Source organism: Dunckerocampus dactyliophorus, chromosome 11 (assembly GCF_027744805.1).
Source record: "Dunckerocampus dactyliophorus isolate RoL2022-P2 chromosome 11, RoL_Ddac_1.1, whole genome shotgun sequence".
Classification (NCBI taxonomy): Eukaryota; Metazoa; Chordata; class Actinopteri; order Syngnathiformes; family Syngnathidae; genus Dunckerocampus; species Dunckerocampus dactyliophorus.
In genome coordinates, this window is record NC_072829.1 from 28,657,053 (window position 1) to 28,674,326 (window position 17,274).

General features: G+C 43.1%; 1 protein-coding gene across 1 annotated transcript in view; it reads left to right on the forward strand.

Annotated features, from left to right (window-relative positions):
• Positions 1 to 1,121: 1,121 nt before the first annotated feature.
• The window catches only part of ahnak (AHNAK nucleoprotein), a 35,079-nt gene continuing 18,926 nt past the window's right edge, over positions 1,122 to 17,274 (forward strand). Inside the window, exons 1-5 of the mRNA XM_054791396.1 lie at positions 1,122 to 1,332; positions 10,323 to 10,386; positions 16,411 to 16,470; positions 16,562 to 16,718; positions 16,821 to 17,041. Of these exons, the coding sequence (XP_054647371.1) occupies positions 16,562 to 16,718; positions 16,821 to 17,041 (378 nt within the window). The 5' untranslated portion in view covers positions 1,122 to 1,332; positions 10,323 to 10,386; positions 16,411 to 16,470. The remainder of the gene's footprint in view (positions 1,333 to 10,322; positions 10,387 to 16,410; positions 16,471 to 16,561; positions 16,719 to 16,820; positions 17,042 to 17,274) is intronic.

Consider the following 17,274-nt stretch of genomic DNA (forward strand, 5'->3'; position numbering starts at 1 on the left):
TAATATTAATAAAAAAAAGTTGCCTCACTATTCCCCAGTAGATAAAAAATGATATATTTTTGTCATGTCTACTTAATCTGGTTCCTGTACACAGTCGTCCCTCATTTATAGCGGTGAAGTGGTTCCAGACACGACCGTGATAAGTGAATTTCTGTGATGTAGGATTCAATGTTAAAAAGTTTAATATTTTCATTAGCGCATATAAAACCTTTTGATGACTTTCTAAATATTTAACATTTCTAAAAAAATGTAACATTATTAGTGCCCTGTAGACATGAAATAACACACCTCGTCACCCTTGCACTCCCATTATTCATTATTTACAACACATTGCACAACTCTTTTGCTGCAGGCACGCGAGAGGGCTGCTATAGCTAGAGAGCTAACCAGTTAGCCTCCAATTTATTTCTTCTCAACTTGAGAAAAACTTACCACTTCCACACAGAATGGGAGAGTTGTCATGTCCAACTCTATCATGGCGGACATGCCATGGCTGACTTCATGCAGTGTTAAGGTAATGTCATGTAAGGTAATCTCTCTCTAGTGACCAGAATACTACATATTACTTGTATTTAAATATGTTTGGACTAATGATAGATAAATATGGCCTACCATAAAACAGCGATCATTTGTTTATTTCGCAATATTGCGAGGGACGACTGTATATTCATATTGATTTATTTTGTATTCTAATTTTGAATGCCTGCGATTGTCTGGCGACCAGTCCAGGGTGTACCCCGCCTCTCACCCGAAGTCAGCTGGGATAGGCTCCAGCCTACCCTGCGACCCTAGTTAGGATAAGCAGCACAGAAGGTGGATGGATGGAATTTTTAATCCCCCTTTTTCCAGCAGGTATGGTTACATTATCATAGCTCACTGGAGACTTTCGCTTTTGTTTCTGTTAAAAACACGCCATATATTTGCTGTGCTGTGTGTCTTTTGAGGCCTTCATGTGCAGCAGCGGTTGGTTCCGTGGCCGCCGCGGACCACTCCCTCTCACCGGTCCCCTCCCCTCTGCAAACCAGGAGCCCAAGCCAGCACCCTAACCCAGCACTCTGCTCAGCCCAGAGGAGCAGCTACACCGGGAAAACAAGACGTTACAATCAACTCAGCAGCAGAGAGAAGGGAGGGAGGGAGAGAGAGAGAGAGGGTGGGGGAAGAAAACGCCCTGGAAACTTTGCTTGATCGAGAAGGAGGAAAAGTGATAGACTCCCATCAGACAAAGTTGAGAGGCGCTCTTCTTTGGGCTGGGGAGACGGGGGAAGACGACAACACGTTTTCAAGGATGCTCAAGCTTGTGTGAGGCTTCTCGGGCGCAACGAGGGCGCACAGGTAAGCTTTTTCTTCTTCTCCACCCCGGTTGAAAAGTTATGCATACTTCTTATGTCCCTACTGAGCTTTGACTCTCGTGATTATCATAGGAGAAAAACACATTTTAATGATTAACTTCAACTACGCTTTGCAATCCAGCATTCCTGTCTTATTTCGTTACATCATTTGCATTGTGTGTGTGGATCAGTGGTGACTCTTTATGGTGGGTGGTTGGGGGGTGACTAGTCATTTATGCAGCTTTTAAACGTGAAAAGCGGGCCTCAAAGTTGAAAAAGTGGAGCAGGTTCCAAAAGTGGGTGTGTACCTGCGAGCTTCACATGAACGCAGGATTGGAACTACGCACTTTCCTTTTTTCCTTCAGCTGCGCACCAAGAGTGAGTCAAAGGCGTTCCAGACATAAAAGCTCGACTCTACTCTGACAATTAAAACACTGTGTGTACGAATTGCTTCAAATTCTTGATGTTTTGTTCATAAAAGCAAGCAGCCACGTACTGTATTCGTGTTCATATGCTTGGGAATGTTTGGGATATTGATGGCGGTTGACTCGCGCCACGGCTGCAGAGATAAGAGTCAGTTTGCCCGTGCTGATGTTATCGCGCTGTGTTTTTCCTCTTATCTGTCGCACTTTACCAAAGGGTTAGCAAGAGGAGTTGGAAGTTTAAAAAGTAAAGTTTCGCAGCCATGCGCGTGTGCAGCCTCCGACCAGCTTGGGTGTGGATTCCTCTCCTCCTTTGCCTCCCTCCTCCCCCTCCTTTTTTTTCTCTTCTCCACAGTGAGGCACACCCTTTCTACAGCCTCAATCCTCCTATATGCATGGCACAGATAGTCATTACAGTCACAACCATCAAAAAATAGCACATGCTGTCTTGAATGGGAAGACTTGACATCTTATGTTTTACATATGTGGGTTGCCGTGGAGATGATAATAATAAACATGACTTTTCTTTGTATGACTCGTTTGAAGAGGTTTGCAGAATGTGCTAACTTTGTCATAACAGAAAACTTCTGTGCTTTTTTTTTTTGGAATCTGAGAGAGTGCCCCTGGTCGGCCTCATAACCTGGGCGAGGAGAAGACGGACAGAGGAAGGAGGCAAAGGAGAGTGAGAGGGTGGGTTGGGGGGGATGGGCGGAGCAGGGGTTGAGGAGGGGAGTAATGGAATGCAGTGGTTTGGAAAGACAAGCTAATTGAAACCAGCTTTGAGGCATAAGGCAGGGGGAGCTCAGACTTTTGTGACTATGATGCAAAAAGTTTGCTCTCTGAAAGCTGCGCCTCCAACTGGAGTCCTGGAGTCCAAATGAAAAGTACTCAAAGTGAGTGAGACAAAGAAACGGAGATGTGCGCTCAGTCATTGTGGCAAAGAGTGAAACGTCAACGTGTGCAGTCGCCTGGCCCCGCAGCCTTCTCCGGCCACACCCAAAAAGTCTTTTCAGCGCTCTGTTGCTCTTGTCTGCACGCTGCTGCTCTGCTCTCCATGTTGTGCCCTCCGAGGCTGTAAACGTCTGGCGTTTCTCAAATTGCTCCCGTCAAGGCGATTTACTGTGACGCAGGCCGGCCCACGGGGCCAAACGGTTCCGTTGCAGTTCGGCAAAAAGTCAGAATTTCATGTTTTACTCGGTGATTGGGATTGGATCGCACACGTACCCGCGCCACGCAACAATGAATACGCCAGCAATGGAAATGGGAGGTGATGAAACTCTCGGGACTGGTTGTGAAAGATTCCCCAGCGAGCAGGGCCTCGCTTTGGCTCCAGGCGAATACCGTTTGTTGAAATACTTCTGTTGTCTGGCGGTGAAAGAGGTCACGTTATGGTGTCATGTGAAGAGCGGTTTCGGGCTTTTTTTCAAGGCAAATCCGCTGAATTTTGCCATCAAGTTTTGCCATTCAAGTTTTTTGGGGCATAACTGCCAACCATTGGCACCGAGTCGTGCGAAGACCTCCACCGAGATAAAAACAGCCCTTTATCGTCTACATAGAGTGGAACCTTGGTTAACGTCATTCATTTTTTCCAGAAGGTCCGACTCGAACCAAAACGGGTGTTAACTGAATCAATTGTTCCCATATCCCATACAAATACAAACATGAGGAAGGAAAGGGACAAATGAACCTTTAAGGCTACTTTTACCTTCACTGAAGACATGATTCTTGATGTGAGTGTTCCCAAAGACACAATGTGGCAGCGAGACGCCATAAGGACACCACCTTCCTGTTTTGCCATGAGATATTTTTGGAATTTCTCACTCCGGTCACCGAAAAAGGAGCCGCAGAAAGGTTCAAGCGCCAGCATTGAATTGAATTCAAGAAATAACTCATGGCAAAACAGGAAGGTGGCGTCCGTATGGTGCCTCGCTGCCACAACGTGACTTTGGGAACACTCGTATCGAGAATCATGTCTTCAGTGAAGCTAAAAGTAACTTTAAATGTTCATTCATCCCTTTCATTCATCATTTATATGCATTTAGAACTGTTTTATGCACGTAAAAACATAAAAACATGTTTTGACCGGCGATGCAACTTCCGGTTCTGGTTGCCATTTTGTTTAGCCAGCTAATAGGATGCTAACAAGGAAGGACGTTTTGTGACGATAAAGAAAAATACATTAAGAACACCGTTGGATTCGTGCAGTTTATTCACAACACGTGCGCCATATTGAAGAATGCACGCAAACCGAGGCAAAACTTTGACGTAAATTTTCGACGTTGCCCGAAAAACACGCTACCCGTGGTGGACGCTGACCTTGCTTCCCCTGTACACCCAAAATATGGCTGCAAGGTTCACGCATTCAAATCTACATGGATTTTTCCTCTGCCCACACCTCCCCACAAAATACGGTGACTATCCGTCTTCATGAATGTTTGGGGCCTGAGCTCATCCACGTTAAGGTATGCTTTAGAACCATCACACCTGCTCTGCGTTGTTGTCTTCTATGCTGGCAGTGCTGCCCAAATGGAGCAGTGTGTGAAACGGAAAGAAAGTGGTCTTGAGCACACTTCCTCTTCCTTTTCCTCTGTTGGGTCTGTTGGGTCGGTGATAGGAGGCCAGGCCAGTGTGGACAGTGTGCTTAGTTGGATATTGTGGCGAAACGTCAAGAAGGTGACGGCAATTGCGCCATAGATGTCTTTTTTTCACAACTGACACCCATTCAGGGCCTCTTTTAGGCATCATAGACACACCCTGGCAGAGGAGGGTGTCATAAAACAATAGCAGATATACAAACATGTCTCAGCGAGGGGGATTTACACATTATCCAGCCTGCACATAAACAAGTAACAACAGCGTGTGAAGTCTTTAACAGCACTTCTAAGACAATCCGCCCTGGAACCACACCCTTCTCGACCATCCTTTGCTCAAGTTTGGAATGTCTCGTTATGTCCACAGTGTGCCTTGTTGTTGAGACAAAGCGTTTGGGGAGGCGTGGTGATGTACAGAACGTGACACAGTTTCAGACATGCCCTTAAGGAACATCACGTGTTTACAGTCGCACAAGTTAACGTGTGAAAAGGAGTACAATACTTAGTTTGCTTACATTTTGCCACTTTTATCCATAGTGTAGTGGCGGCTCAGTGATCTTTTCTCTTGTAGCTGATGACTTCTTCTTGTTTCCTGCGTAACGCTTCGTCAAACGTGCAGTGAGTTTGGTCGTATGAAACTTCCCTGGCTCTGTACCACCACGGGAAAGTTTTGCACTCAGCTATGGAGTTCCTAAACAAAGCACCCGAGGCGTTGTGCATTTTTTAATTGTGTGCAACTGCTTGAATAACCCGCCATGGGGCCAAAGAAAGTTGGGTGTGGCAGCAATCTGATAAAGATGGTGCGAAACACTATTGAATACTATCTCGCCAGGGAAGCCTGCATCAACAATGTGTTACATCCATTCAGAATCCATCCATCCATCTTCTATGCTGCTTATCCTCACTAGGCTCGTGGGTATGCTGGAGCCTATCCCAGCTGACTTCGGGCGAGAGGCGGGTCCACCCCGGGACTGTTCCCCAGCCAATCGCAGGGCACATATGGACAAACAACCATTCACACTGACTCGTCGCCAATTAACCTAACATGCATGTTTTTGGAATGTGGGAGGAAACCCACACACGTACGGGGAGAACATGCAAACTCCACACAGAGATGCCCAGCGGAGACCCAGATCTCCCCGATCTCCAGACTGACATGCTAACCACTAGGCCATCGTGCGGCCCATTCAGAATCATCATATATAATTATTTAACATTCTTGTTTTCTGCATGTAAAATCCAAATTATTCTCTATAAAATGTATTTTTGTTAATATTTTTGGTTGTCCGGAACGCATGAATTGGATTTACATTATTTCCAAAGGGAAAAATGGCCTCGGTTTTTGTCAACTGAGGTTCCACTGTATAGATGGTTGTAAGTGTTTGCTACCTGCGCAACGCAAAAAGCTTAAACTACAATTCATGTGTTGGTATTGTTTCTAGTCTCGCGTATGTCTCGCATGTCTGAGGAATGTCTATTAATATGCATCTGATCTGCAACTATGCTTGCCATCCTGCTGTCCTCTTAACCCCTGCGCTCTTCACAGATCTATGAATGGACTCACACTTGTTCTTATTCCAGCAGCAGCTGTGACGGACACAAAAACAAATCCCACTTTAATTATAAAACGCTGCCCTGGATCGTGTGCAGGAGTATCTGGTTTTTGTTATGCAAGCTGACTAGTTTACTTCAGTTTGGCTTCACTTATTAGTGTGAAATATCAAGCTATTTCAAGTTTTGGTATAGCCCAGGCGTGCCCAAAGTGGGCCCCGGGGGGCATTTGCGGCCCGTGGAATGCGATCTATTGGCCCGTGGCACATTCTAAAAATATAATTTAACAAGAAAACTGAAAAAAGGTAAAATCAGCATCCAGGACTTTTACAAGAATAAAGTCGAAATATTCAGAGAAAAAGGTTGTAATCTAACGAGAAAAAGTCCTAATTGTACGAGAACAATGATAACAATATTATGTGGGGAACGTTGTAATATCGCGACAATCAAACTAAACTAAATGAAGTTGTAATTTTTGCAAAAAAAGGTTAGGGAAAAAGTTATAACAATATGGAAATAAAGTCAAAATATTCTGGGAGTAAAGTAATAATAAAAAGTAATAAGAAAAACAGCTAAAGTCTAAATTTTAATAGAAAACACCCGTAGAATAAAAAGTTCCAATTTTACAGGAATAAAATTATAACAATGTGAGGAAAAATAATGCAATTTTAGTGGAACAGAGCTGAAATATTAAAGCAAAAAAAAGGTCATAATATTATAAGAAACAAGCAAAACAAAATAAAGCTGTAGTGTTTGTAAAATTAGGTTGGGTAAAAAGTTATAATACTACGGTAATAAAGTTCAAATATTATGGGAATAAAGTCATAATATTACAAGAGGGAGATTTACAAGAAAAAAGTTGAAATATTTGGGAAAAAACAGCAAAAATTGAGAAAAAAGAGCAAAGAGGTTCATACTGATAATACACTTTTTCACCAGTTTTTTTTCTTGAAATACACTACAGCCCAATTTTTACAGTTATTTATTGAAATCCAAGTCGTTCAAGTCCACTGAATATCTTGAAACGGGACGAAGGTAAGTGGTGAAGTGCCAGAGGTTAAAAAAAGGTAACGTTACCCAAAACTGAAAAAGTATGTATATTTCGGAATTTTACAAAATGCCCTGTTTCAGGGACCACAAAATGGGTCAACAATTTAAAGCTGTTCTGCAGAAATGGAGGTTGATCAAGCCTTGGCGGTTGGTGCAACTCATTCCTCCTTACAGGTGTTCCAAGTTCTGGAGTACTCTGTCTGCATAAAAGCAGTGTTGGGAACACACTGTGGTACTTTACCCTCGTGAACATCAGTTGAACAGCAAACAATGGAAGAGAGACAGACCATCTTAACACTTAAAAATGTAGGGTTTTCCTCCAGAGAAATTGGAGTGTTCTCAAACTTTTGACCGCTAGTGTCTATATAACTTCTTAGCATGTCTTTGCAAAATATCAAAGTGATGCTTGCATCCTGGAAAAAGTTTGGACACCCCTGGCAGAACTTGCATACATTGACGCAGTGGAACCCATCCAATAAAAACAAAGCTAAGTGTTTTGAAGGAAACACTCCCTCTCCTATGGTTCATGAACCACTCAATCAGAGGTCCTTCCACCTCGCTCATCCAGGGATGTGAGAAAAAAAGGCCTCACACGTCTCTATTTTCCATCGTGTCTTCTGAGAGCTCCTAAATTCACCACACATCTCTTTTCAAAGTTTTTTCCCCTGCCAATTTTGTTTAGAACTTCTCCCAGAGTCACAGCCATTTTAATAAGCAGAAAGCTGGCGTCAGTGGGCAGGCTTTGTTCTCATGCTGGACGTGTGGTTTGGTTTAGGGCTGCAGTACTGTATGCGCAGTACTGGGAAGCACACCGCTTATCTTGACGCTGCATTCCTGTTATATGCGTCACACACGCATGCATACCCTATATGCATGTTTGTGGAGGCCTTCTCCCTTCTGCAGCACGGTGTGAAAAGAACAGGGAGTCCATTCTGTTGTGACAATAATTTGCTGCCTCCTTTCTTCCTTTTCTTTTATTTGCTCCTTTTCCAGACCCTATAAAGTGGCCTCCTTGCGTCCACGGGAGCTGTAACCACGGCCACAGCTCTGTTTTTTTGTTCACCAAAAATGATGGCGTTTGGCGATAAATGTGATGTGAACTCGCTTGAATCGGCTCCCAGATGTATGCGGCCGACTTTACGCGACTGTGACTGGGCCCGTTTGGCTCGCAGGTCGCGCGACTATAATGTGATAACGACGTTTTGTCTGAAAGTGTGCGTTAGACGGAAAGTCGCTGAATTGGTGTGGGTGTTCTTGTTTATTTGAGCAGAACCGTGCGCGTTGGGGCACACTGCAGGAGGTGGGCGCTCATGCGGGGTGTGCGGGGCGGCCGGAACAGAACAGAGCCCGACTGAGGCAGAAAGAGAACATTTCTTTGGAGTTAGTCAGTGCCGGGAGAGGCTGGGCTCCCTTCCAGCTGGCCCGGCGGCTCTATTAAGGAATGTGTGTGCGACTGGAGGCCTGGGTGGGGCCCCGCACCGAGCTGCTCCCTTTGCAAGCACATCGACTCCCGGATTGCGTTCTCTTCTGTACATGTGTTTTTAATTGTTTACCCCCACTGTTGGTGTCCACTCGTGGGCGTGTGAGATCCGCTCGGGCGCGGCATTTCAGAAAGACCTTGATGTCGAAGCGAGCAAATTGTCCACAAATGTAACCACCAGTGAGTCATAACACACACACACACCTTCCATTTCATTTTGTTTTGCGTATATTCAATGAAGACACCGATGCCTTTGTTTTGTGTTTTAGCCCTTTTAGCTGAATTGCTGCCTGAGTAGCACCCTGATGATTACAGAGCTGCAACATGAGTATATGGGATGCAAAGTGTGCACAGCTGCTGCGGCACAGGTCTCCTTATGCAAACAAACAAGACAACTGCTATTGGGTGGCACGTATCTCTTCTGTTTTTGCAGAGACTCTATTAAAAAGTGCAGTTGGAAAAGGATGCATCAGGAATGGGAGAGGTTAATGACGGGGCTGTCTCATGAGAATTATTCCGAGGGGCATGTTCCCACTGGTAGATGCATGCCTGTGCACACACTGAGTCTGGTTCTGTTTGTACTTTGCTGGAACAAAGCAGCGGCTTTGTCTCCAAATGTGCCAGTGGGCTGAAGCAACAATCCGGCACTAGTCATGTAAGAGTTTGGGGCAAGTTACAGCAAGAGCAACATATTAACGTGACAGCAAACGTGGTACACGGAAACAAAAAGTGCTTTGCGTGACTTTTTCCTTGTTTTCAAATCAGATATTAATAATTCATAATACAGTGGAACCTTGGTTTGCCTCATTAATTCCTTCCAGAACGTCCGATTGTAGCCGAAACGGACATTAACCAAATCAATTTTTCCCATAAGAAATAATGTAAATCCAATTAATCCGTTCCAGAAAGCCAAAAATGTTAACACAAAGCACGTTTTTATAGTTTTATGTTATAGTTTGATGTGCAGAAAACAGTATAAATCCATATAAATGATGGACGTTTAAGGTGACTTTTACCTTCCCTGAAGACGTGATTCTTGACGTGACTGTTCCCAAAGAAGCGATGTGGCAGCAAGATCAGCACCTTCCTTTTGGAATACCACCTTCCTGTTTAGCCATGATTTATTTCTTGAATTCAATAATGTTTCTCACCTCAGTAAGCCAAAATGGAGCCAAGAATGCATTTTGATAAAGAAGCAAAGAAACACTATTGAATTAAAGAAATAACTTATGACAAAACAAAAAGGTGTTGATTTTGCTGCCATATTGTGTCTTCGGGAGCAGTCACAATTTGAGTGAAGGTAAAATTAACGTTAAATGTTCATTTATCCTTTTCATTCACATTCATGTATTTAGATTATTTTGTTAGCAAGTTAAGGATGCTAACAAGAACAATTGTGATAAAAATACATAAAGAACGCAGTTGGACTCAGGCAGCGTATTAATAACACGACAAGGCGCTCGCCATATTGTACCCCAACCGGAAAATGTAGGCAAACCGAGGTCAAATTTTGGTGTAATTTTTTGACGTGAACTGAAACACACGCTAACAGACGATGAGCTGCCATGTGTGGCAAGTTGAATGTTTTTCTCTATAGAGGTGACCATCATGTCTTATTTTCAGCGTTATCTCTTTTGAAACAGTGAATTCCAGTGTGTGCATCCACCCTATCTCAGCCAATCAAACAGCTGCCTGAAATGCACTTTTAAGTTTGCGACACATGACCTTTGTCCCGCTACTGATTAAATCCTCTGAGGTCTCACAACGTGATAGCGCTGTTTAAGAAACACTGATTGTCTTTTCCATCACGCCTTGTAAACTATGCGTAAAATACTAGGTTGTGTTTGAAACTCCGTTACTCGACAGCAAATCCTAATTCTTCTTGCTTTTCTGTCAACAGAAGTCAAGAAAACAAGAAGCAACGCATCGGACCGAAGCCCTTGGCCTCGCTTGAGCTATCCAAGGTAATTGCCCTTGACATGATGTCAAGAAGAAATCCTCTGCATACATCTGTTGCTGGTCAGGGAAGGAAAACTAAACTTCTGACCCCCCCACCCCCCAAACACGCACACACTTCTGCACTCCAAGGCCATCCAGCCAGTGTGACCTCAGAACAGCCCTCCATTATGCAGACGGGGAGCAAAAAACTCTGTCGGAATGTTTGTTGCAAAGCCTCCTTTGAATTGAGAAGAGAAACCTGATACTTTTGCACCGTGTTCCTCCTCTTTGCGCCCCCCCCAACCCTTGTTTCTCTCCCCCTCAGCCACCACCTGTTGCGCTCCCCGAACCCCTTTTCCCCCTTCTTATGAAACAGTCTGTTTTAAGTCAGCAGCGTCGGGTGATTTATTCCTTTCCAGCGGAAAAGAGACGAGGAGAAACGGCTGTGCGCAGCCCCTATAGGCCAATGACAGAGCAGGGAGACACATCCATATGTTCCGCGGTCACAGTCTATAATAAACTGTTAACAGAGGCTTTGTCCTCTCTTGGCTTGCTTTAAGCGTATTCCAAACCGCAGCAAATATGATAGATGATTAGAAGAGGTTTGTAGTTTCCCTGATGCTTGCTAAACACATGACACAAAGGATGGCACACTGGGAGAATGAAAGACAAAGAAGACATAATGACTGTTGTGCTGTGTGACTGCCTTGCTTGGCCTGCCTCGCTATTTACATGGAGTAATAACCATTATTTTGGATGAACTGCTCCAGGATGTCCTATTATATAGCTGCAGAACAGGTTATGTTGGGAGAGAATGTGATCTGAGCCTTCCAAAGAGAGGGAAATTCTGATATTTGAGAAGGAATTGGAAGCAAATCAGTCTACCCTCCTAGCTCTCTCTATTGCAATATTTGCATTTCTGCTTTTTCTGGTTTCCACTCCCTGCACTGTTAAGTCACAGGATGACGCTCCTCCAGCAATTCCTCACTTTTCTTTTTTTTAAAGTTTTTTTTCACCGTTTCCTGCCCTCCCCTCTTCCCGCGAAAGGTCGTTTCCTCCCACCTCTGTTGCTGGTGGTGCGACCCCTTCCCCCGCCCTCATCCTCCCCTCCTACGAACGTTCTCATAGAAATATCGCAGCAGTGTGACAACAACCCAGCCCACATATTTCACGGTTTATCAGCGTGAATTGGAAACATGAAAAGCTGAGTGCAAACAAACATTAAACTATCGCCTCAGAGCACAGAACATTAGGTGGACCTGCAACATTTGATCAGATCCAATTAAAAATGTTCTTTGCAAAGATAATGACGCTCATTTTGTTTGTTTTGCAGTTGTAGTTTTCAGCGAGTCACAACTGCCTCATTGAAATGGAGGCAGTTATATATTGGAGAGTCTCAGTCAGGTGAAATGTAGCTGCGCACTAGAGATTCCTATACAGTAATCCCTCGTTTATCGTAGTAAATTGGTTCCAGACCTGACTGTGATAAGTGAATTTCCGCAAAGTAGGATTCCTTTTTTACAAATAGAATATTTTGATAGTTAGAACATAGAAAACCTATTTATGATCTTCTAAATACAATTTTTTTAACATTATTGGAGCCGTCTAAAGATGTATAACACCCCTCTAGCCAGCTTTACCCAAAATAGTTGATATAATCTGAGGAAATAAGCCATGTAAGACAAAAACTAGAAGGGACGTCAGGGGTTCAGAGTTGAGTTTTAGCTTTTCTTGTGTTACGGCCGCAACAGTTATTATTACGATGATGATGATGATTATCATGTTGTTATTATTGTGCCTGTTGTGACATCATTTCAAACAAAAAAAGCCTGCTGTTCCAGTGATCAAGTCTGGTGCTTGTCTCACTGAGCAATTCCTGACACCTAGTGGCCAATGTACAATACTACATTCACAATTTGAATGCGTCTTCCTAGGGGCTTTCCACACGAAAATGTTATCAGGCAAAGTATTTTATCCTTTCAGCCTCTCATCCACATGGAAAACGGCCTCCAGAGTCGGAAAATCTGAAAAGGCTGGCTTGTCGTTGTCTTGTAGACAGGCAATACAATGACAATGACGTCACCGACCCACCGCCACCTCGTCGCCGTCACGTGACCAGAAGTGAGCTGTGACAATAAGCCAACATAATATCTGATTATTTCGAGGGACATGACTCACCCAAGTCGGCATTCTCCTCATATTTGTTGTCTTACGCTCCGTAATGACTCACAGAAGTAATTCCACTTCTTGTAAGTCGAGGCTCTAGCATTAGCATTAGAGACTCGAAAAGCGGAAGACGGCGGACTTACGTCTTTCTTCTTCTATGGTTAGGTGTGTCACATGGTTCCGCCCACACCTCGGTGTGCCTTTTGTGGTTTTCACTCAGTGATTCGTTCCCGTCTGGATGCGACTTTTTACTAATCTGGCACACAACTTTTTTCAACCCACCAAAAAAAAAATCTCCTGAACATTCATGAACATAGGGCCTTAATGCCTTATATTTGTATTTTACAGTAGTTCATTTAGCTATTTTTATGCTTGAAAATGCTTAATTAAGGTGAAAATACGTACAATTTGCTTAAATAAGCACGTTTTTGACGGATGATAGGCTGTATTCAACCACAAAACAGCATGATTAGAGTGAAGCTGCGAAATTTGAACCGCAGTGCGGACGACTGTACCCATCCGGTTTTGTCGCTTATGATTGACCGCGTCTCGAAGCAAATGAGGCAAAATTGAGTGCATGACTTGGCTTGATTCAGTCTCAACTAGTGTGCTGTCTAAAGAAACAGAGCAAAAACAACAAATCCTCTTGCAGCCTTATTCTGCCCAACGCAACACTGCTCAGATCATTCAGAGAATAATTCTTCAATTCCTTTAAAAACAACATTAAAACAAGAATAACTGTTCATGAATTTTAGTCAATCATGGAAGTTTAGTGAATAGAATAAAATTGCACATCGGATGTCTTTTAGTCTGTTGGAACAAAATGGTGGTATTTCTCTAATCCAGTAAATAAGCAGAGGTTTGTACTCGAGTCACGTGACTTGGACCTAGTCACAATTTTGATGACTTGACAATATCATCAAAGACTTGCAACTTGGCTTGGACTTTGCCATCAATGACTCTTGACGTGACTCTAACTTAAGTCTGATGACTTGAGATTTTCAGCGAGTGTGTTGAGTCAAATGTATCCCCGTTCAAAGTATTTCCCCAGAGAATCTGCTGCATCGAATTGCATCTATTAACGTCCTTTCAGGTTAAAGAACGAGGGTGCGGCTTACATTTCTGTGAGCGTCAGACTGCTGTAGGGCGCTAGAAAGTTATTCACATGCACATGCGTGCACACACACCAAGTTAATTAGGTAAAACGAATATATCATGGACGTCAATAGTGTTAATTTGCTGTTGTACTGGTTTGCACAGACTAAATCCTGAACGCTATGTCAGCACTCTTTCTCTGTGACTACGTCTTGTCACACTGGCCTTATTTTATTTCAAACATAAAACAATTCAAAATGCATTCATTGTATTTGTCAAATTGAAGACAATGTTAAAAAATGGCATTTTATTGACACTGAACTGTGCTTATGACTTGTAAGGACTCAAAAATTGCCTATGACTTGGGACTTGATTTGAGATTTGGGATTAAAGATTTGAAACTTGCAAAACACGGACTTGCTCCCACGTATAATGGGGTGGGTGATGTGTAGCATTAGCAACATCGACTCATGGAGTCATCGAGTCAGACTCTTCCAAAAAACAGCCAGCAGCTGGAATGATCCCAATACGATCTGTTTGGGGGAAGTTGTGTTCTTAAGCGCTGTCGTGTCTTGTCTTGTGTCTGTCTGTAGATTCATATTTCAAGCCTCAGTCATGCCAACATGATGATGCAATAAGGCACAAAAAATGCGGAGGGGCGATCAAGTTACAGATGCCTGCGAGTGGTCGGCGTAATCTTTGGCATAAACACTATCCATTTACACAGCATTAGCATTGACCCTGGCCCTTGGTATTCACATCCTGAGAGCCTGTGAAAGTCTATTTTGGAAAGTGGAATTAATATTATCTCACAGCATTGCGTTTATTTTTCCAGTGTCTCTGCAGTCACACAGCACCAGTCTAAAAACGGGCTTGTGTTTATTCGTGGATTGCATGTTAGCGGCACGTGGGCACGGTCCAGCATGCGAGCAATGTCGAAATGCCACCTCTTGGTAAATGTGTCTGAACTTTAATGAGAGGCGTGCCTTCTAAATCGGAGTTTCATCATTGCTGTGAGTGTTCCGGAGACCATTTTTGTGTTGTTTTTTTTGCATAACCATGAGTGATCCATCCATCCATCCATCCATCTTTTTCTATGCTGCTTATCCTCATTAGGATTGCGGGGCTATGCTGGAGCCTATCCCAGCTGACTTATGGGCGAGAGGCGGGGTACACCCTGGACTGGTCTAACCATGAGTGATGTTCTTTACAATGTTCAATTCATATTAGCAAAAGGCCACTGTGCTCTTTCTGTATCTTTGCCTCAGGCTCCTCTTGTACCTTGTTTTGTTATCTTGTGGAACCATGTGACACATTCACTGGCTGAAGCAGGAATACGTTTAAGTGCAGTCGTCCCTCGCCACAATGAATGGATTTTGCAGATTTACTCTATCACTGTTTTTCAGACATATATTAATGAATAAATCATGCTGTTTTGTGGTTTAGTACGGCCTATTGGTAAAATAAGTATGCGTATTTAAGCAAATTCTATGTATGTATGCCCAAAATAAGCATTTTCAAACCTAAAAATGGCTAAATGAACTAAAATACAAATACAAGGGATTAAGAAGACGCATTCAAATTGTGAATGTAGTATTCTACATTGGTCACTAGGTGTCAGTAGTTGTTCAGTAGGATAAGCACCAGATTTGATCGCCAGAACAAAAGGCTTTTATTGCAGGTTTAAATAATAACATAATAATCATAATAATAACACGGGCAACTGTTGCAGGCGTCTTCCACACATCCAGAGCACATTAACTGTGACATACACAAGCACAAGTTTGATTATTTTGTCAATTTATTCAACAGCATGTTCGTGTTGAGGAATTGCTGAAATATTTTGACTGACACTAGCTATCTGCTCCTGATTTTGACTGTTGTTCGACTACCAACTGTGAATTTTCAATTCCTGGCTCGCGCACCGCATGGTAAAACGATTGAGCCGCGTGGTAAAATGCTATATCAGGAGTCTTGTCACACTGGTCTTATTTTATAAAAAAAATAAAACAATTCAAAATGCATTTATTGTATTTGTCAAATTGAATACATTGTTACATTATTAAAAGCTTCTGACTTGTAAGCCTATGACTTGGGACTTGACTCAACCTGCCTTGTCTTGACTTGAGGACTGACTTGAACTTGCACTTGCACTTGGACTTAACTTGAGATTTGAGATTAAAGAATTGAAACTTGGAAAACACTAACTCGCTCCCACCTCTGGTAAACAGTGTGATTTGTTCATCCCTGACCCATCTAAAGTACCACATAGAATGCACGGTGTTTACCTGTGCTACCTCTATGGGGGTCAACCCACCTCAGATACTCTGTGGGGTTTTCCTGATCCTCAATGCATCTTTGGGGAGGGGGGAGGGGGGGGGGGTACACATGCCTTTCGGGTGCTTGGAAAGCAGGCGACCATGACATCAAAGTAATGTGCAGCTGTCAAATGCATTAAACAAGACGAGATAAGATCTGGAATAGTAGCAGTTGGCAGTATGCACGTTTTCATAAATGTTTTTTGGCTTCATTTTTGGAGTAGAGATGTCATGTCGGGCTACTTTTCATCAAGTCATGGAGTGGTTTGACTTAGAGGAGGTGGACCAGAAAGAGCCTGTATTCTGAAAGGATTTTACCATCATCTAGTGTTAATCTTTGGGACTGCAACTATTTAACTTGTGCACAGAACTGCTTGAAGATGTGATAGAACAACACATTGCCTTGAATGAAATGCAATTTGTTGCAGTGCATATGTGAAGTTTGAAGTTTATTTTTTATTTTTTTTGCAGGAAAGTTGCGGGGTGACGTTCTTTCCCACCAGGGCTTGAAGACAAGAGAAACAAAACAAGGTATCTCACACGGTTCAAGACACACTTGCACAAAGTGAAAACACACCAAAGCTCATTCTCGTCTCTGTTGTTTGTGTGTCCATATTTGCAGATGGCTGAAGAGGAGGAAACTAGGGAAGTGCTCTTTCCAGACTGGGAAGGTCCAGACAAAACTGGACTGACCATTGAGCAGACATGTGAAGGAGAGATCTTTGTGAAAGAAGTGAAAGGAGAGTCACCTGCAGCACGATCTGGGAAAGTATATGAAGGTAGCATCCCACCTCCTGTTCATTTGAAAAATAAAACTCAACAATGCGCTGAATCTAAAATGTAAAAGTTATTAACATGCTGCTTTTCGATTTCATTCACAGGTGACCAGATCGTGGGTGCCACTATCTATTTTGACAACATGAGCTCAGAGGAAACAGCTGAGCTTCTGAAGACACTGAACCGCCACAAGGTTGGACTGAAACTACAAAACAAAGGCGACAAATCACCCGGCTACTCGCCCCTGAGCACACCGTGTCGTTCCCCGATGGGTACCTTGACATGGGAGGGGAGAGTTGGAAGCTCCAGTCCAGACATCATTCTCGTAAGTTCTTCAAATTTCTAAATTAACAAGTGACTCTATTAACAGGGGAACCTTGGTTAGTGTCATGAATTCACTGGCCTGACACTAACCGAAACAGACGCTAACAGAATCAGTTTTTGTAACGTAAATTTAATTAATCCGTTCCAGGAAGCCAAAAACGTTAACACAAGACACGTTTTTATAGTTTTACAAAACAATTCCAAATGTATAGAAATGCATACAAATGAGGTAAA